The 21311-nt window shown below is 50.1% G+C and overlaps 1 protein-coding gene across 5 annotated transcripts; it reads right to left on the bottom strand.

Moving 5' to 3' along the window:
• Window positions 1-528: 528 nt before the first annotated feature.
• On the bottom strand, window positions 529-20034 carry Adgrg5 (adhesion G protein-coupled receptor G5). Of its 5 annotated transcripts, none has more exons than XM_050144514.1 (13): window positions 19855-20034; window positions 11029-11069; window positions 10335-10613; window positions 10189-10264; window positions 9713-9875; window positions 9096-9215; window positions 8526-8642; window positions 7147-7299; window positions 6508-6629; window positions 6019-6305; window positions 5026-5143; window positions 3451-3728; window positions 530-3202 (listed from the first exon to the last, which is right to left on the bottom strand). In XM_050144514.1, exons 3-13 carry the CDS (start codon window positions 10390-10392, stop codon window positions 3102-3104), a joined length of 1593 nt encoding a protein of 530 aa, XP_050000471.1. In that variant the 5' UTR covers window positions 10393-10613; window positions 11029-11069; window positions 19855-20034; the 3' UTR covers window positions 530-3101. The 5 variants fall into 5 exon arrangements, with proteins under 5 accessions (XP_050000472.1, XP_050000471.1, XP_050000469.1 ...); XM_050144512.1 differs by having other exon boundaries at window positions 10335-10416; XM_050144515.1 differs by having other exon boundaries at window positions 529-3202; window positions 6508-6626; window positions 10335-11069.
• Window positions 20035-21311: the final 1277 nt, after the last annotated feature.

Raw genomic sequence — 21311 nt, 5'->3', positions numbered from 1 at the left:
CTGGAGGGGGCTGGGGGTGGACCAAACTGAGATGCTAAAGATGTGGAGCCATCGTTCCACAAACAAAAGCCATTGGGGAGAATATTCCAGAAAAAGGCCAGCTTCAAAGACGAGAAGGATGCTCTCTGGGAAAATGAAAGTTGTTTGGTGTGACAAGATTGAGGAAGGGATGCTGGGCTGGAGAGAGATGGCAGGTCAGACCTCCTTGTGCTCCCGAAGTCCACTGGTAGTTTGGGAGTGAGGAGGAGGAGAGTGTGGGGTGCTTCCAGCTGTGGAGAGAACATGCTGAGGCTGCGGGAAGGGAGGTTCCCTCTGGCTTCTGGGGAGGCAAAGAGGCCTGGAAGGAGGCTCCGTTCAGAGGGGCGCTGGTTCTGAGCCAGGGCTGATGAGGCAGTGGGACCCCTTAGGGGTTCTGCTGGTGGAAGGACACACTGAGTGGGCTGAGTGAGTGGGCTCATTTGATGGGCAGAGGGGCTGCTCAGTTGGTGTTGGTTAGGGTGATTGGAAAGATGAAGAGCCCACAGCCCAGACTCCTGAGCCAATACTTTTTAATTAAGGTTGGATTTAGCAAAAATAAAAATAGATATATGGGACATGAGGCGGAATTTGAATTTCAGATAGACGAGTTAACTTCTTAGTGTGAGCGTGTCTTCAAAAGTAAAATTCCTTTGCATTATCTGGAATTTTCTCTTCAGCAGCCACCGTTCACCCATGCTCATGCCTGATGAAATAACGGTGCCCAATAGCCCTGGGCCTTCCTGAGCCCACGCCCACTGTCAGCCCTTCCTCAGAGTCTTTCTCTGAGTAGCATCCCCAAACTCCATCCCAGACCCTACTGCCTTCCTGCCCATCTGGAAGCTCAGAAGTTGGTCCACCACCTAGGCTGTGTCTGCTGGGAACACTAAGGACAGCTAGAGCAGACCTGGTGGCCCATAACTCCTCTGGCTGACCCAACTTCCCACCTCCACTGGCGTAGTTACATGAAGTGCTACCCCAGAGCCTGGACCTTAGTGGGGTGCAGAGCCACAGGCTAGGGCTGACATTGCAACCATGTCCTCCTTCTGGCTCTGGATTTACTGGTTCTGAGAGGCCAGGTCCTTGGCTCAAGCAAGGCCTCCATTTCACCTGGGTCACCTCTCCCACCCATTCAGTTGTCCAAAGATTCCTCATGTACGTGGAGACCAAACCCAAGGATCTCCATGCTGGACTAACCATGGGGGGTCTGGTGGAGGATCCAGCCTGGAGCCAGAGTGGGAAAGAGGACTTCCCTGTGGTGCAAATGGGGAGGTTTCATGAAAGATGTGATAAATGGAACAGTGGAGGACTCAGAAACTTGGGTGGAGACATGGCCAGCTTGGAGTCGTAGAGTGTAGGGAACGTCATTGGTACAATAGGAGCCAGAGGGTGTGAGCAAGGTCCTTCTTCAAGAAAAGTGGAGGAGGAAGCCACAAGATGGAAGGATATGCCTAAGGAGGAGCTGTGGGTCCAACAGCGCCAGGCCTGGAACCTAAACAGCTTCCCTCAGTTGAAGCTGTTAACAATAACAGGGGCTTTGAAGAGATGGTTTAGGACATAGGAGCATTTGTGCACATGCATGAGATCCTGAGTTCAGATCCCAGCGCCTATGTAAAAAGTCAAGTATGTCACATGAGCCTGGAACCCCAATGCTGGTGTGGGGGGGCGGGGGTGTTGGGTGAAAGTAGAGGATTGCTGGGGGTTGCTGGCAGTCAGCCTGGCTCCGTGATCACTGAGAAACCCTGTCTCAAGGGAATAAGGCAGAGAGTCAGAGAACAGGGCACCCAATATCCCTCTCTGGTTCCAGGACATATGTGCAAGGATGTTGCACCTGTATACGTGTGTGCACATACACCACACACAAAGAGAAATAATTAGAATAAAAATGATAATATAAATCTAGTAATAGCAGTGACCACTTATTGAGGCCTCATGTAGTAAGACTTAAGTGGATTTTCTTTTACTGACTCTTCCAAACAGTTACTACTGTTGTCCCTGCTGTAGGTGAGGAAACTAAGGCACAAAGAGGCTGAACAACTTGCTCACAGTCACAGACCTGGCATCTGATCCCAGGCAGCCTGGCCCAGAGCCTGTACACTCCAGAGCCAGTGAAGGGCTAAGTACATGATTACCCAGAAACACACAGAGGACCTCCTGGGAGGAAGGAGACATGATTACCCAGAAATGTCCAGGAGGATAGCATCCTGTTCTGATTCCCTTTCTGTGGTTCAAGAACATGGTATGTCTTGATGTCTACCCCAAGCAGCTGTTCAGGTGCCAGAAACACCTGGGCCCAAACCCCCAAACATGACCTTGTTCGACTGCACAGAGAAAGAGACAATGGATGTGTGAAAGCCAATGGTGTTGTAGGTCCCAGACTCTCCTACTGGTTGATAGGTCCTCAGACAGGTAGGTAACCGCTGGATTTCCAGGAATGCCTTGGCACACAAGCCAACAGCGCCCCCTACTGTCCATCCTGGGGAAAGCACTGTCTCCCACCTGGTCTGACTGGCAGCACAGATGCTCTCCCATTGTGGGCAGAGTTTGTAGATTTTGAACACACACACCCTCATGCCCACCAGGAGAATCTGGTCCTACACAGTAGGCTAACAGCTATATCCCTCAAGCCCAGCGGGCTCTGCTTTAGAGAAAGACACAGAGGCCTTGTCTTGGCTGCTGTTCTACAAAGCCTGTGTGGGTTAAGGAGGGGGAAGGGCTGGATTTCTTGACCTTTGGAAAGATGGAAACTTGCAGTCATCATCAGTTGCGACTGGCAAAAGGAAGAATGGCCCCAGAAACAGGCCACAATGCTGTTTCTGGAAGTGCTGAGCAGGGTGCAAGGTGTGATCCAGTCTGGCGTAACCTCCCGGCTCGCAGACCATAGCCTGGGCAATGGAGTTGCACCCAGGCATGAAGGACCAGGACGTGCTGCCTTCTGCCTTAGGTAATTCTGGGAGGTGAAAGGGATCCCTTGAGGGTACAGTGGACTCTGGTGTTCCACAACCTGCCCACCACCATCCCACGATGAGCCAAGGCTGTGGGCTGCTGGAAGCAGGAGAGGCTAAGGCTGCAGGCCGGGAGCTGGGTTAATGTGTCATCTGGGAGGAGCTGATTGCCTCCATCTCTGCCTTGGCTTCAGTGTCAGAGTGACGCCTTTGCGAACAGAACCACAGGAAGAGGAAGAAACCTGCAAGACAGGCTGGTCAGTGAGAACGGCACCAGAACCAACAATCTCCTGTCATTGGAGGATAAAGGGACAGACCCAGAGGTCACCTTCGTGCAGTTCAAAAGCAACCCTCTCCTCTGGGCAGATAAGTCCCCAGATCAGCTTAAATGGAGCTGCGGACTCAGCCATCATCCACCCCTTGATCTAGAGACCCTCAGTGACTAGCCCCCTCCCAGTGCCTGCCACCCTGTGAGCTCCTGCAGCCCTACCATAGAGCGAGTTGAAGATGGTGAAAAGGAAGATCTGCGGCAGCAGGAAGACACCAAAGGAGAAGAAGGCCAGGGCCCAAGTGGTGCCCAGGAGCACCGTGAGGCCCAGCACCATGAAGGTGTCCCGGTAGGCCCAGGAGCTCAGCGCCTTATCCGGTGCCCGTAACCTGCACAAAATCCTCAGAGCCCAGGCCAGCACCAGCAGGTTAAACAGAGATGTGAGACCACCGTAGCCCATAACCAGGACCCTGTGTACCATGGGACTGCGCACCCAGCACCTGCAGGACAGGGGGAAAGGTCAGGATTAGCAGGACCCCAAGACCTGCAGGACTCTAAGTGCACCTGAGCCTTGGGGCTGACTCTACCCCTGCCTGCCTGGTCTTGCTGTTCCAGGGATTGTAACTTGCCTGATAGTTCATATGCCAAAACCCTGAGCCTAGCTTCCAATCAGCCACCATGACGGGATCATCCGACACCTCCATCCACTTCCTGAGTCCCCTTCCCTCATCCTGCTGCCTCACCTCCTCCATGCCAACCTGATCAATGTCTTGTAGATCACAGGTCTGGGCTCTCATTCTAGAAGCTTCCTCTTCCACTCCACCCACCACTACCGCCATCTTGCCACCATCTCTGTGTAATGGGATGCACCTCTCTAGACGCTTCCCCACCTAAGCTAAGCAGTACGTGAAGCTAAGAAGTACCCACGGTTTGCTGGGTAGATGCTCTAGCATGAAAGAGCTTGGGAGCAGAAGAGCAGTTAGGTAAATCCCACAGAAGACACCGAACCTGGGGGTGCCTGCTGGGCCCTGACCTGGGCCTAGGACACTTCAAAAGGGGTGCTAATCTTTGCTTCGGTCAGAGCATGCCCCATGGTCAGCACGGGTGATCCCAGGCAATCCTCATGACAGACCAGAAGCAGGCACCTAACCATCTCCATCCTACAGTTAAGACTTCTGCTTAGGAGCATACGCTGGCTGGGGCAAGGGCTGAACTTGAAGCCCCTTGGTCTGGGATCTGAATCTGGGTGCCTATCACAATCATGTATCTAGATATCCCCTCCTGGGGCCCTGATGCTGGAGTCACAGTGTCCTTGAACATCATTTGCAAGAGTCATGCACGTGAGTAAGCAGCATCATGCATCCTTCGCTTTTGCTGCTACAGAATATTCTAGCACGAGGTTCTACCACTGTTCACTACTCCAGCATCCCTGCTATATGACCAGGCTGCGTTTGGAGAGTCATTTCAGTTTAGAGATGCAGACAGATGAAGATAGATAGAAAAGTAGATGATAGGTAGGTAGATAGATAGATGATAGATAGATAGATAGATAGATAGATAGATAGATAGATAGATAGATAGATAGACAGACACTGTGTGGATTAGTATTAATTATCAACAGAACGTAGACCACCTGGAAGGCAGGCCTTTGGACATTATCATATGTTAACTGAGGTGGGAAGACCCTCCCACTGGAATCCCCCCCTGCGTCTAAATCATGGCTCTTTGCCCCTCGGCCATTATGTCACCTTAGAGATCCCAGGCCCGCACAGCCCCTCTACCTCACCAGGCACTCACATGGATACATTCTGGAAGCTTGTGCCATTTTCCTGGCTTTTGGAGAAAGAGATCACGTGGGGCCCATACACTGAGCTCTTGATCACCAGAAGCAGCAGCACCAAGAGAGCTGGAAAGCCTGGAGGGCGAGACAGAGACAGGAAGCCCCAAAACGAGCTGGCTCCAGTCCTTGGGCCTGCTGACTGGGTGGGGGTGGGGGCATGCCACGATGCTGAGCTGCAGCCCCGGAGCCAGCTTAGCGGTCTTGGAAGACCCTCATCTCCAAGATGGTATCAGTGAGGTTCCAGGGCTGAGTGGCAGCAATGGATGCGGTCACCTAAGAGGTGGCAGGGAGCTAACAGGAGGTGGGGTGGCTGGGGAATGTGAGAGGAAATAGAGATCATAACTAGAGGTTATTGAGGTCATGGAGATGTCCATGATGGTACTGCTACAGTAAAGAAGAGTAAGGGGAGGGTGGTGGGGTGCAGTGAAGGTGAGGAAGGTGATGAGGATGAAGGAGATGGGGTGCTGGAAATGGAGGTAAAGGCGGGTGTGGGCAGGGACATGGTGGGGGTGACGGTGGGGAGAGGGGACTGGGGGTGACGGCAGTGCAGAGTGGAGGTGAAGTCACAAGAGTAGAAACAACAGTGTTGGAAACAGAAGCAGACCCAGAGGTGAGGACACACAGGGGCAATGGTGCTGCTGGGGGTGGAGGTGATGAAGTCACGATAGTAGAAACGACAGTATTGGAAACAGAAGAAGATCCGGCTGCGGTGAGGACACGCAGGGGCAATGGTGCTGCTGGGGGTGGAGGTGGCGGTGGAAGAGATGCCATTGATGGAGATGGAGTTAGAGACTGTAGTGAGCACTTAGAAGTATTGAAAATGGCGTTGAGGGGGTTGACAGGGATGGCGGCTCATGGTCACACGGTGGTTGCCTTGATAGGCAGGGGGACTTGGGGTTAGCACCCTGTGCTCTGAAAGATTCAGAGGCAAGTAGATAGATGTCCCTTACCCCAGCCCAGCACGCAGAGCTTGAGCAAGTATCGGTGGATGTAGACATTGTAGACACGCCCCAGCAGAAGGTAGAGGTTGAAGCCTTCGATGGCCATCCAGGTAAGGCAGCTGAGCAGCGCGTAGTGGAGGGTGGCGGCCAGCACCGTGCACACTGACCTGGGCACTGTAGGCAGGGCCATCTGGGAGCTCAGAAGGAAGGTGACGTTCAGGAGCAGAACAGAGCCATGCAGGTTCATGTGGATGCGTGTGACAGACTCACTTTGCTTCCTGTGGATGGAACATGCCCTGTCGGCGGCAGGGCCTGGCTCACAGATGCACAATGATGGGGAAATTGAAGCTAATGGGGAGCGACCCAATAGCTGCCACGCTGTTAGGTTGGCTTACGTCCTGCGGCCCTGCCCTCTGAGTAGCCCCGCCTACCCCAGGAAGCTGGGACACGAAGGAAGATGCGCAGCGGAAGTAGGTGCGCTGAGCGGGCGAGGATTACCTGGAGTGGGCGTACAGTAGTATGGTGAGCAGCGCGGCCATGACAGAGATGCTGCAACCCACCAAGGAGATGTACTCAAGAGGCACCCGTAGCTCAGCGGGCACTGGGTCTCCAGAGAGCTGCTATAGGGCAAGGGGTTGAGGGCCTGAAGCATGGAAATGCCCAGCTCTCTCTGGGCTCCGCCAGAGAAGTCTCCCAGACCTCAGTTCCAAGTCCCTTCCCCACAGCCCAGCCCAGCCCTTCCTTGAATGAAGCCATAGCCTGCACTGTGGCTTTTGTCACCCACAGCCTCCCAAAAGCACACTTATCCCAGTCCAAACACTCAGCTGGGCACCCACCAAGCCTGGATCAAGACTGGGTAAGGGAGGCTCTTGAGTCCATTGGTCTAAAAGCCAGCAAGGCATGAGCCTGAAGGCGCTGGCAGCTGTATTATCCCCTAGGGCATCATAACTGAGGGCCAAGCCAGGACAGAATGCAGAGTTGAGGGACAGAGATTGAATCCTGTCTTGGTATGATTTAGCCCCTGGATCAGTCGTGCCTGAAGCCTACAAACCTTTAAAGGAAAGCCGGTCCCTTGTGACTCAAGCCTGGAAGGGCTGGGCTGACCTGTACCCACCCACCAGGCGAATGGCGGCATACCATGAGAACTGCGAAGTAGGTGAGGTGGTTGCAGCGACAGAGGACCTGAGAGGGTGAAGGCTGCTCTGTATAGCAGCCCTCGGGGCTCCAGGCCCCCCAGCTGTGCTGGCTAGCTCCCTCCTTCCAGAAAACACAGGTCACAGTGTACCCTTCCTGAAATGAGACGTGGGAATCAGTCTGGGGGTGCAGGATGAGATCCCATATGAGGGGCTGGTCCTGGGGCCCATGAGAGATTCAACTGCACCCCGTCAACATTTTGTGGGTGCTGGCTGGGCTTTAACAATCCTAGATACCAGCCCCACCTTCACGGTGAGTTCTCAGTGTCCTGGACAAATGGGCAAGCCTCTCTGAACCTCAGTTTATTCATCTGTGAAATGAACTATACATATCCAAGTCCCAAGGTTGGCAGAAGCAAAAAAGGCCATTCAGCATTCGGGGAGGGGAGGGGCAGTGCTGGCTTTTCCTGTGGCAGATCTTCTACAAACCACTGTTTGCTACCTCCCCCCAGACCCATGATGATGGGAGACTCATTGGCAGCCAAGCCCTAGGATGGACGTAAGGGGTGCGACACAGACACACTATGGAAAGCAGAAGAGGAGGGACAGAGGGAAGGGAGGCCTTAGGGATGCAGGGATTGAATGGAACTGGACACTCATTCCCAAGGGAAAGACAACAGCAAATCTCTGAAGGTGAAAGGGAAGGTTGCTGTGAAGTTGGCAGTGCCAGCCTTCCTGCCCAGACTGAGGCAGGCAGAGCCAGAAAATAGCACTTTGGTTCTTCACGGGGCAGACAGGGACCCAGAAGCAGCAGCCGCAGCAGCAGGAAGAGGAGGAGGAGGAGGACTTGTGCCTTCCGGCTACACTTTCCTGTTCCAGCATCAGCACCAGGGCTACCCCCACCCCCATGTGACCCAGCCTAGCAAATCCACATATCTCATCCTGGACACCGCCTGGTTTAGCCACAGGCACACGAGTCAGTCAAACCCTTTGGAGCACTGGTGGGGAAGAACCTTCCTAGAAGAACGGATGTGAACCCGGTATCTTCAGCATCCATCCCATCTTACCATAGGAATGAAAACATGGCTGAGACTAGAGAAGACTGAGCTCTAACAGTATTATGTCCATGCCTGAAGGCAGAACTCCCCTGGGCATTCCGTTGACAGGGATATATATTGATAGGGACGTATACATCCCCTTTAGTGCTTAAGCTGACTCTCTAGCTCTAGCCACTGAAAGCAAATCGCGACGAAATTCCTTCTCGTTTCTTTACAGAAATTTGCAAAGAACAGATTTAAAGTTGTTTCCCCATATGGTGCCACAGTTTCAGTTTGGCCAAACCGGGGTTGACGGGAAAGTTTCAGAGGCTGGGCCCAACAGTACCAGACTTCGGTTGTGCCAGAAGCTGATGTTGACGGGATTCTGAAGGTTTTTCACAGTCCTGTTATCCAGCTGGGCCCCCAGGACGTAGTTATTGAGCAGGGATGAGTTACTGTCATCCTGGAAAGGCCATAGAAAAGGGGTTAAGTGGCGGGGGGATCAAAGAGATCCTGTGTGAGATCAGAATTCTCATCTCAGTCCCTCTTCCCTTCTGTCTGTCTCCCGTCTCAGCACAGACATTGATGCACTAAGGTCTTGGGTCTCACTTGCAGACTGCAAGCCTACCTCCCTGGGAGGGCGACTATAGATTATGTTTGAAAAGACCTCAGATTGCCTTGAGTCAAGCCTCTGGGCAGGCTAGTGAGGGATCTTCTGGAATAGATTAGGCCTGTGCACTCCTGCCCACCATGATGGACTCCACCCTCGAAACCCATTCTTCTTTCCTTAAGTAGCTTTTGTCTCTCCCTAAAGCAGGTAGGGAAAGCGGGTCCCAGAGTGGCAGTGACCGCCTACAGTTGCACAGTGACAGGCCAACCTGTGACACAGAGGCGTCCTTGGCCACCTTCTGCTGACCTGGAAGAGCTGTGCCGTGAAGAAGTAGACGCAGATGAGTCGGAGGCTGGCAGGCTGGGAGGCCACACAGGCTTTCTTGGTCAGCTCGGCAGGAAATTGCATGCCATGTGGGGCCCAGGCCTGTGGATGGCAGCAGATGAGCTGAGGCCTACTGATCAGAGACCACAGATGCAGTCCCAACACCTTTGGGCTCCCGCCCCATTAAACATTTCCAGACCTCACCTGAGCCCCACTTTTTGACAGCACCCTCTCCTCCCAGACCTCCCCACCCATCTGCATTCCCCCAGAACAGAACCACCGCAACAGCAACCACATATCTGGCCCCATGAACACCAGAGTCCTGCCAGCCCTAGGGACTGGCCCTACACCTGCCTTCAAGCAAAATCAGGATGAAGAGCCTGAACTGGGGGGGTCCTGGGGTACCTCCTCTTTCTGCTCTCCAGACAGCAAAGCAGAAGAGGCAACTCCCAGCAGATCAGGACAGAGCATGAACAGGGAACTGGGGGAAGATCTTGACCAAGAGGCAACTCCCAGCAGATCAGGACAGAGCATGAACAGGGAACTGGGGGAAGATCTTGACCGTAAGCCCCTGCAGGACTTCCCTGGTTGCCTCTGACCTGGGGGACACTTGGCAGGGTGGCACTGGACAGGGAGAGGCCAGGAAAGCTGCAACCCAGCTTGAAGACCAGAGACTGGATGGCGTCTGTCTGCAGCGTCAGGTTGTGCCCGCAGAAACTGGCGTTGAGCAGCATCTGCTCCAGCCGATGGATATACCTGGGACTGGGCGGCAGTGGAGGAGGAGCTGGAGACAGCCTGGGGGTGGGGCCTTCCACCCCCACCCAGCCCTCCCACATTCCATCTCTACTCCTTGCCGCAACCTGCCCTGTGTAACCCATGTCCCCAGCCCAAGTCTCAGAGTTCCTACCTAGGAAATGCAAGGACCTATTTGACTGGTAACATTTCATCAAGGGGCCTCAATAAACTCTGGAAGGGCCGAGGCAAGCCTTTGCTAAAACTCCAGGCCACAGCAAGTGGGTACTCACACAGCGGGGACTCAGTCACCACTAGCTGTATGTGTGTATGGCAGACTCACTTCACTCTGGAAGACGAGGTCCGGCCTCTGGGCCGCTCCAGGTGCTTCATCAAGGTCAGTAGCTCTGATATTGTTTCTGTGGATGGTGGGACTCAGGCCTTGAGCCAGCTTCTGGGCACTCCTCCCCCCAGGAGGTCATCACCTACCTACTGGGATACTTTGAGCAGCCAGAAGACACAGGCAGACGAAAAGGGACACATCCATATCCTCTGCTGGGATACTCTTGGCCTTGGAAAGGGGAGACCACGGTCAGTACCTCTGCCTTCTAGATATTTCTGTAAATACCCCCACCCCAGCCCCCGGCTTTCTTCTTTTCTTCTTCTCCTTTTCCTCCTCCTCCTTCTCCTTCTTTCTTCTTTGTTGTTGTTGCTGTTGTTGAGATAGGATCTTCTGTAGCCCAGGCTGGCCTCAAACGTGCTATGTAGCTGAGAGAGATGACATAGCTCATCACAGTACCCAACAGTACTGAGGATTAAACACAGGCCCCATGTAAGCCAGGCAAGCACTCTGCCAACCAAACTACATCTCTAACCCAGGATCATCAGCTTCTTCGCTGCTTCTCCAACTCCTGTATTCAGGTAAGGAAACCCAGGCTGAGACCAAAGACTCTGTCTTTGCTTGAAGATCGCTAAAGCCAAGAGTCCCTGACTCCAGGAAGTTTGGCCCACTGAGTATAGCTACTCAGCCTGAGAGTCTCCCTGGGGGTTCCCCAGCCTCAGTGGGTGGGGGTGAGGTACTGCTAAAAGTGAGCAAGGCATAATCCTGACCCATCCTGTCACTAACTATACAAATAGGGGTCTTCCCACATCCTTTCCCAAGTTTCTCTCCATGTTGACGAACCTTGCTGAGTGAGTCCAAGGCTCTGGTTCAATCCCCAGCACCTAGGAAAAAGAGGGGAATAGATGAATGAACTTATACCTAAATACAGTGAGATTATGTCTACCCCAAAAACCCTTCCAAAAGGAGACTAAACAGATAAGATAAGCTCAAAGCAAAAGGCTTGGTGATGCACAACTTTAATCCCAGTACTCTGAGGCAGAGGCAGGCAAATCTCTGAGTTCAAGGCCAGCCTGGTCTATAAAGAATTCCAGGACTGCCAGGGCACAGAGAAATCCTTGTCTGGAAAAACAAACAAAGATAAGCACAAAGCTACAAGACAGAAAACGGGGAGGAGGCATTAGGGGGAGGCGGATGACAGCTGAAACTTTCTAGTGACCCCAAGCAAGTGGCTACCTGGGAAATCAATTTGTCCATTTTATCTATTATTGCAATGGGCAGAGGAGGGGCTCATGGGAGAGATATGGGAGCTGGGAGCAAGGAGACACCAGCTAGTTCAAGGCTCATGGCCTTGGAAGCATTTGAGAACAGGAGGCATCAGGGGCCTCTGAAGAGGGGCATGGAAGATGAAGCTAAACACAAGGATTTAGTCAGGTAGTTAGTGGGTAGGGAGGAGATAGCCAGTGGGTAGGGAGGAGATAGCCCAGTGGGTAAGCCCTTGCCACAGAAACAAGAGGACTGAGTTTGGATCCCCAAAACCCATGTAAATACTGGGTGAGCAAAGTGATCATCTGTTATTCCAGCCTCAAAAGACAGGGGATCCCCAGAGCATGCTGCCTAGATTAACCACATTGGTTAGCTCTGGGTTTGATTGAGAGCCCCTGCCTCATTGAGTATGGATAGGAGGGAGGATAGATAGATAGATAGATAGATAGATAGATAGATAGATAGATAGATAGATAGATAGATAGATAGATGAATAAATGTAAAAGTAAATTTGTTTTGTTTTTGATACAGGGTCTCACTATGTAGCTCTGGTTGTCCTGGAACTCATGGTGTAGACCAGGCTGGCCTCAAACTCACAGAGAGCCCCTTGCCTCTGCCTCAGGAATGCTGGGATTAAAGGCGTGGTTACCATGCCTGGTTTTACCACTTTTTTAGTGATAGGGTAACATTATTCATTTAAGCCAAGAATCTATTTGATATAAAAAATCTTTTCTTAAAAGATTTATTTATGAAGGATAAAGAAGATGTGGTACATTTACACAATGAAGAACTACACGGCGAGGAAAAATAATGACATTTTGAAATTTGTGGGCAAATGGATGGATCTAGAAAACATCATGTTGAGTGAGGTAACCCAGACTCGGAAAGACAAACATTATATGTACTCTCTCATAAGTGGCATTTAGACATAAAGCAAAGAAAAACCAGCCTACAAATCACAATCCCAGAGAACCTAGACAACAAAGAGGACACTCAGAGACATACATGGATCTAATCTACATGGGATATAGAAAAAGATAAGATCTCCTGAGTAAATTGGGAGCATGGGAGAGAGTAGAAGGGGGGAGGAAGGGGAGCAGAGATAAATTATAGCTCAATAAAAACAATTAAAAAAAGATTTATTTATTATGTATACAGTATACTGCCTGCATGTTTCCTTGCAGACCAGAAGAGGGCACCAGATCTTATTATAGACAGTTGTGAGCTACCCATGTGGTTTCTGGGAATTGAACTCAGGACCTCTGAAAGAATAGTCAGTGTTCTTAACCTCATAGCCATCTCTCCAGCCCTGACATAAAAATCTTGAATGAAGAATAAAACAATACAGCAAAAATCCCATGTGTCTGAATGAATCTGAAGAATTTTGCTTGGTCCTTTTGCCAAGCAAACAGGATGAAGACAGCCATGACTGGAGGCCACCTGTGCTGCTTCCTGCTTTTGACACATCGTAGCATCAGACCTTGATGCTTCCCAAACTGTATATCTGCGTTGTGACTTCATTCAGAAGAATGCAAACATGAGCCCCAAAGGATGGAAATTCGGAAAGAAAAACAGTTTAGCCAAACTAAGCAAAGCGATCAATCCTTCACACCATTATACACAGTGTACACAGTCTATTTCTGTGATCGTCTGTTTAGAATGTGCCTAACCTGATCAGTGGGACTTACTTTTCACTAAATTACTTCAGGAATTAATCAAAGCTATTAAGGAAAGAATTTTTTAAAAGATAGGGCCAGTGAGATGCTCAGATGGTAAGAGCGCCGACTGCGTGATAAACATCATGACCAAAAGCATCTGGTTGGGGGCATTTCAGCTTACAGCTCACATCCCACCAGGAAGGGAAGTCAGGGCAGGAGCTGGAACAGAAGCCATGAAGGAACATGCCTACTGACTTGCTCCTCGTGACTTTCCCAGCCTGCTTTCTCATAGAACCCAGGACCACCTGCCCGACAGGGGCACCACCCACACTGGCCCTCCCCTCTCATCGTTAGTCAAGCCAGTGCCCCACAGGGCAGTGTGATGGAGACAATTCTTCAACAGGCATTTCCTCTTCCTAAAATGCTTCTAGCTTACATCACGTTGACAGCAAAACAAAACAAAACAAAAAGCAACTACACAGCATTTTGCGCAGGCCTGAATTCCTTCTGCAGAGTGCATGGTGGAAGAAGAAAGCCCACTCCCAAAGGTTATGCCTTGACCTCACATACATGCTGTGGAGGAGTATGAGCGCGAGCTCTTGCGTGCATACACAAACACACACACACACACACACATAAAATAAAATAAATAAATGTTAAAAAATAAAGCCACGCACATGTCCACATGTATGCACACTTTTTGTGCATAATTAATTAATGTGCTGGCTAAAGTCATTTGGGAAGAAGGAACCTCAGCTGAGAAAATCATCCTGCCAGACTGACCTGCGTGGCATTTCCTTTGCTGATGGATGTGAGATTTTCCAGCTCTCTGTAGGAGGTGCCACCCCAGGGTTGGTGGTCCTAAGTGCTATAGGAAAGCAGGCTAAGGGCTGGAGATAACAGCTCAGCAGTTAAGAGTACCGAGTGTTCTTCCAGAGGACCTGGGTGGGTTCAATTCCCAGAACCCACATGGTGGCTAACAACCATCCGTAATTTCAGTTCGAGGGGACCTAACACCCTCTTCTGGCCTCCCTCAGCATCGAGCAGATACAAGGTGAATAAATATACAAGTGAGCAAAGCATCAATACACTTAATTTTTTTAAGTTTAAAAAGAAAGAAAGAACCAGGCGGTGGTGGTGCACGCCTTTAATCCCAGCACTCGGGAGGCAGAGGCAGGTGGATCTCTGGGAGTTTGAGGCCAGCCTGGTCTACAAGAGCTAGTTCCAGGACAGGCACCAAAGCTACAGAGAAACAAAGGAAAGAAAGAAAGAAAGAAAGAAAGAAAGAAAGAAAGAAAGAAAGAAAGAAAGAAAGAAAGAAAGGAAGGAAGGAAGGAAGGAAGGAAGGAAGGAAGGACGAACTCGGGCTGAGTAAGCCATGAAAAACAAGCCAGAAAGAAACATTTCTCCATGGCCTCTGTTTCAGTTCCTGCTTCCTGGTTCCTGCCTTGAGACCCTGCCCTAATTCCCCTTCATGACAGACTGTGAACTATAAGCTGAAATAAACCCTTTCCTCCTCAGGTTGCTTTTGGTTATGAGGATTTGTCACAGCAACAGAAACCCAAAGACAATAAATAAAATAAATTCCAGCTGGGTAGTGGTGGTGCATGCCTTTAATCCCAGCACTCGGGAGGCAGAGGCAGGTGGATCTCTGTGAGTTCGAGGCCAGCCTGGGCTACAAGAGCTAGTTCCAGGACAGTAACCAAAGCTACAGAGAAACCCGGTCTTGAAAAACCAAATAAATAAATAAATAAAATTCTAAAGATTACAAAAATAAAAAGAACTGCAGAATATTGCTCAGTGGTGGAACATTTGCCTAGCATATGTGAGGCCTTGGATTCAATATTCAGTACTACAAAAAGAAAAAGAGAGGGCTGGAGAGATGGCTCAGTGGTTAAGAGCATTGCCTGCTCTTCCAAAGGTCCTGAGTTCAATTCCCAGCAACCACATGGTGGCTCACAACCATCTGTAAAGAGGTCTGGCACCCTCTTCTGGCCTTCAGGCATACAGACAGAATATTGTATACATAATAAATAAATAAATAAAGGAAGGAAGGAAGGAAGGAAGGAAGGAAGGAAGGAAGGAGTTAGCCTGCAGATGGAAAGATGGCTGCACAGTTAAGACTGTTTGCCCTACAATCATGAGGCCTGGGATCCAGCTCCCATGTAACAAGCCACTGTCCCCACAAGCACCTGTACCCCAGTGCCAAGTGGAGAGAGGCAGGGAGATGTCTGGGATTTGCTGCTTTCCAGCCTAACTGAGGCATAAACGTCAGGTTCAAGAGGCTCTGCCTAAGAGGAACAGTTAAAGAGGATGCAGGATGCCCCCCATCTTTTTTGGCCTCTGTGTGCATGCATAGGCAAACTCTTACACACAGAAACAAATGAAAATCTTTCATAAAAATAATGGGCTCCAGCAAGATGGCTCAGTGGGTAAAGGCACTTGCCACAAAAGCCTGGTGACATGAATTCAGTGCCTGCAACCCAAGTAAAGGTTGGAGAGAACAAAATCCATGGCATTGTCCTTTGACATGGACGTTTCAATAGCATGTGTGCATCCCACTCATACACACGACCTACAACTGTAACACAGCCATACCACAAAAACTCAGCAATTCAGAGAAATGTATTTCTTTAAAAATCTATATACTGGCCAGGTATGGTGGCACATGCCATTAATCCCATCACTTGAGGTGGAAGTAGGTGAATCTTTGTGAGTTCTGGGACAGCCTGGTCTACCTAGTGAGTCCTGTATCAGTCAAAAACAAAACAAAACAAACAAACAAACAAACAAAAAAAACCCAAGAAACTATATACTTAGATATATCTCAAAGGAATTCAACTGAGTATACAAAAAAAAATCTCAAAATGTTAAGACTTGTGATGTGACTAGCAGAACATGCTTGAAATGATAATTACAGAGACACAGATGAGATCAGTGGTTGCCATGGGCAAGGGAGGGCTCCTGTGCGTCTAGGAAGGTGGAACAGAAAGGGTCCCAGAAAGCGAGGACCCACATGGGGATGGAGCAGTTTGTGCTGTCACTGTGTTTGTTGACTGCTCCTGCTCCGGGAGTTTACATTTGATAAACTGCATAGAACTTGATCCCCACCCACACTGTACTGGTGTGCAAGCAAACACATACTGAGCTGGTGATCTCCGAGAACCGCACTAATATGAATTTCTTGAGCTAGAGAAATTCTTGAGCTAGACAAAACTGGGTGAAGAACACACAGAATTTTTCTGCATAATTTTTTTTGCAAGCACCTGTGGATTTGAAATTAACAGTTCTCCCAAAATTAACAGTTAAAAAGGGAAAACCAGAGACGTAGCTCAGTGGTAACTGCTTAGCAACCACGGGGCTTAAGTTCGATGATCAGTCTTGAGAGAGTACAATGAATTAAATTATTTCTTTTGAAAGTAAAAAATGCACAACAGAGCATTTTGAGTGACAGAGATTCTGAGAGTGATACACCCCGGGGCCAAGGTGTGGCTCCGTGGCGGGGGCAATTTCCTAGTACACACAAAGCCCTGAGGATCTTCAGCACTAAAGGAGAAAAATAATGCTTTACGGTTGTAAACACCGGAGCCTGGAGAGACAGTTCAAGCAGTTAAGAGCGCTGGCTGCTGTTCCAGAGGACACATGGCAGCTCACGAGCACCTGTAACTCTGGTCCCAAGGGATCCAGCACCCTCTTCTGACCTCCCTAGACACCAGGCTCGCAGTAGGGCATAGTCATGTATGCAGGCAAAACATCCATACATATAAAAAGATTTTAAGGTTGTAAAACAATGTAATTCCATCCTTGCAAAAGCAAGCTGCCTTTCTTACATGTGCAAAAGTGGAAGGTGTACATCTGAGTAGGAACGACATCACTTCTCTGCCTCCCTCGTCTGGGCTCCTCAGACTTACCCATATGCTACACTTGCACGTCTCTGTTCGTAGTTATCTGGACAGCTTAGACATTTCCATCTTTCAAATAAAAACAGCAAGTAAAGAAATAACCACAAAAAGCTGTAAAACACAAAGCAGTCCTCCTTTCTGCAAGCCCAGCTACTCTGTGGCCTGCGGGAGACTCCCTTTCTTGGAGTCTGTTCAAGCTAGCTTCTGATGTTTCTTTAAACAAATGTAGACAGATGAGACTTCTGCCATCAATGATACAAAGTGGCGCCTGGACCGTACTAGTCTGCCTTCCGCTCTTTCTCTTGAAAACAGATCTGGGACAGTTTGCTACAGCTGTATCCAGGGAAGCCACCTCTCCAACTGCATGTGCTAATGCTATCTTAGGGATGAGTCAGGATTTAGCTCACAGCCCTCTGTGACTAACATTTAATGGGGCAGGGATTCTAAACGCTTTGGCCGGTTCTAGTCTTTTGCCTTTACAAACAAGCAGCCAGGGTAGGGAGTTGTTCAGTGGTAGAGCACTTGCTGAGCACAACCAGGCCCTGGGTCCCATCCCCAGTGCTGCCAGAAACAAAAAAGAGTTGTCACTGTGTGTGTGTGTCACCCCAACATGTGCAGGTTCACCATTTGCACAATGGGGTACAATGTACCTATCGCTTTATAAGAAGTTTCTGTAACAGGAAAATCAGCCCCTGTCTATTACATAAACACAAATAGTTTCTAGTCTGATATTTATTTTCTTTAACATCACATGGCCTTTTATTTTGTGATGTAGAAGCACCATTTTTAATCTTTTGATTTGTTTTGGTTTGGGTTTTGAGGCAGGGTCACACACTGCATAGCTAGCCTCAAACTCACTTTGTAGCCGAGGCTGGTCACCATCCTAGTATCCTCCTGCCTCCACTTCCCAAGTTCTGAGATCACCGGCATGCACCCCTAAACCTGGGTTTTTGTGGTGGAGGGAATCAAATCTAGGCTTAGTAAAATGTTAGGCAAAGCACTCTACAAACTGAGCTGCATTCCTAGCCCACAGTTTTCCCTAATACTATATTAATATATCAGCCAGTTTTAAGAGAGGAATTGAGCTAGGTTGCTAGATGGCATGATTCACTTACCTTCTTGAGATCTAAGAGAAGGGATGCAGGGCAAGCTTTGGGAAGACTGAGGAGGCTCTGGAAGGGACAACATGAGCTGTTTCCATTGAGACAGCCAGGACCTGGTAGTGCAGAAGACCTCAGCTGACAGAACTATTAGCAGAGAAACTGAAACCCAGTGGGCAGAAGTATTCGACCTTGAGGGGCTGGGCCCTGAGGCTTGGTATCCAGGCCTTAGCTATACCACTCCCAAGCAGACACAGAGAGAGAGAAGCAACCTGACTCCCTGTATAAAAATCAAGGCCAGAGCAGAAGTCCTCCCTCCCAAACAGACAGAAGTTGCGGTTTCTACCTCACTCCCAGGGTAAACCACTACCTTTACTGTAACCTCCAGGTACCTTTCCTGGCCCTGCTGAGCAGGACCCCATGAACCACCACCCTGTCCCCTCAGCCATCAGGTTTCCAACCCTGTAACTCATCACTTGAAACCCCCTGAGAAACAGAAATCCATGTCCTAACTTTCCAGATGGTTCCAAGAGACTGCAAAACAACATAAGCCATGAAAGCAAAAGGTTTGCTTGGGGTTCAGTGGCAGCCTGGTACCTAAGCTAGGACCCAAACCTGGGCTCCAGGCTCTAAAGCCAGCACCAGCACCAGCTTCCCAAAGGTGGCTGGAGAGTCAAGTGGAAGTAGACAAGACTTATTTTAGGTCAACGGGGAGATTAAGATATCTGTGAACAAAGGAAAGATCTTAGAAAGCTCTGGATTTAATAAGCAGCTCCACTATCCAGTGCCCAGGCTGTGTGACACTGGGTTAAGAACTTGGGCTCAGTCAGGTGGTGGTGGCACACACCTTTAATCCCAGCACTCAGGAGGCAGAGGCAGGCAGCTCTCTGTGAGTTCGAGATCAGCCTAGTCTACAAGAGCTAGTTCTAGGACAGGCTCCAAAACTACAGAGAAATCATGTCTCAAAAAAACAAACAAAAACAAAAACAAAAAAAACTTGGCCTCAATGACCTTCCAAGTTTCTCATGTGTAAAATATGGCCAAAGCGACCTACTTCCCAGGAAGAACTCAAATAACCCCTTCCAGAATCCTTACTTGTGGGAATCAGGCCCTGCCTTAGGTCTGGTTCTCTAACTAAAGGCCTTGGGCAGGAAGGCATCTGTGCCTGAGGCTTGGGAGCCCCTGTTTCCTCCCCAGAACAGATCACAGATCACGCACCCCACCAGCAGCACCAGGGCACGCCCAGCACAATGTTCCTATATACATGCTCCCTCACACCCCTGCCAACCACAGGAAGGGACCCTGATTCTGGCTTCCTCTAGCTGCCTCTGACCTAGGTGAGAAATATGCCAGTGTGGGTCAGCAAACCACAGCCCACAGAGATGCCACTATGAGCTGGTGCCACAGCTGGGCAAGGAGTCGACTTTCTCTGAGACACTGTGTCCAGGCTGCTCAGGAACTTCACGAGTTCCGATTCGCCGGGCACAGAAGCAGAGCATCTAACCGTCCACACTCTGTCACCTAAGACTCACGTTACAGGGCTTTATAGATGAGAAACTGGGGTCCCAGAAAGCTAGGACCCAAAGCAGCCATGCCTTGACTCCAGCAGCTACTTCTAAAAGCAAGGGTTTCTTTAGAATTAGAAGGAGGCTCAAGACGCCTGTGATGTCCTGAGGAAGGGGCTCGTGGGATCTGCGGATGGGAACCAACCGGTGAGAGGGTGGAGGGGTCTAGGGGACTAACCTGTGGCAGCTGCTGCTGTCAGGTCTTCACAGCTGTCTTGATTCAGCCTTCCAGCGTCTTCAGGGAGAAAAGGAAGTTGGGGGAGCAGAGAGCTGTGGCTTCTCTGTTCACCTCAGCTCCCTTGTCCCCTCGCTTCTCTAGTCTCACTTCGCCCTATGCTCACGCCTCACTTCTCCTTTCGTGGTAGCAGCCTCTGTTTCCTCTGAGCTGTTGGCCAAACCAAGGTCTTCTTGAGCTCACTCTGGGGCCCCTCCCGTACTTCCTGGGAGGGGAGTGGGGTAGGGGTGGGCTGGAACTCCAAAGATGTGCCGGGAAGGGCAGCGTGGTAATGTGGAGGGTTTGAGATGCTGGCTGGCAGCTCTGCAACCTTGGGCAAGCTATGGCTCCTCCCTAAGTCTCAGTTTCCCCATTTATAGAAAGGGGGAAATGGCCTATGACTGCATGACAACCCGTGAGATCGATCCAGAGATCTAAGGCTGGGAAATGCTGGGTTCAAGTTCCAAGCTTCCCATGGGCTAGGAGAGTGGGGGTAATGTCTTTAAACTGACTGAGCTTCAATATCCCCTCTGTAAGATGGAGGTGCTGGTAGTAATATCTTGGGGTGGGGACATATCAACAGTAACCGACAAGTGTTACAGGTGCTGAGATGATCACCTAGAGAGGATAAAGGCCTAGCTCCAGGTAGCCCAGGGCAAAGCTCAGAAAGTATGGCCAGAGCAGCAGGGGAAGCGAAGCTGACCAGCCTCTCTCTGTTAGCCAGAACTCTCACAATCCTACCCTATAACACCAGCCTCGCTCTCTACAGAGCCCTAAAGAGATGAGGAAGTGATTCAGGGATGGAGAGTAGAGATGCTGTCCCTTGCCCAGTCTATCCAAATCCCTGGGGAAACCATGACCCAACAACATGCCCTTCTACTTCTGGGGATGGAGGGGAGGATAGAGATCCAGCCAAAGGGAGAAAGCAGAGAGGTCCCAGCACAGTGTCTCTCCTCTCTGCCACCCAAACCAGCTCACAGCACAGCTCACAGTGGGTGCAGTGGGCTCAGAGGGAAAAAGGGGCACCGGCCCCCCCGCCCCCCGCCCAGATGCCATCAAAGGTTTTTTGCAGGAACCCTGCTACAACTGTGTCTCAACTCCTTGGCCACACTCCCACTGGGTGACTTAGATAAGCATTTACCCTTTTTGGATGTTGTTGGGGTTTTGTTTTGTTTTTTGTTTTTTTGTTTTTTTTTTTTTTTTCTTTGTTATTGTCTTTTGTGGTGCTTGGCCTCAGCCTCAGGGCCTTGTGCATGCAGGGCAAGTATCTGCACACTGAACCACACCCCTAGCTCCCTTGTCTCCTTACTTTAGCTTTTTGTTTTGGTTTGGTTTTTGGCCATTATAACCAGACATTCATCTACTGGCCTTTCATATCAGCGGTCTCTCTGGCTGCCTCCAAGACAGAACTGAACGGCCAA

The sequence above is a fragment of the Alexandromys fortis genome, unplaced genomic scaffold (assembly GCF_014885135.2).
Source record: "Alexandromys fortis isolate MF-2015 unplaced genomic scaffold, M_Fortis_MF-2015_v1.1 scaffold_1, whole genome shotgun sequence".
Classification (NCBI taxonomy): domain Eukaryota; kingdom Metazoa; phylum Chordata; class Mammalia; order Rodentia; family Cricetidae; genus Alexandromys; species Alexandromys fortis.
The sequence above is the reverse complement of the archived record's forward strand: the minus strand, read 5'-3'. Positions and strand labels throughout refer to the sequence as shown.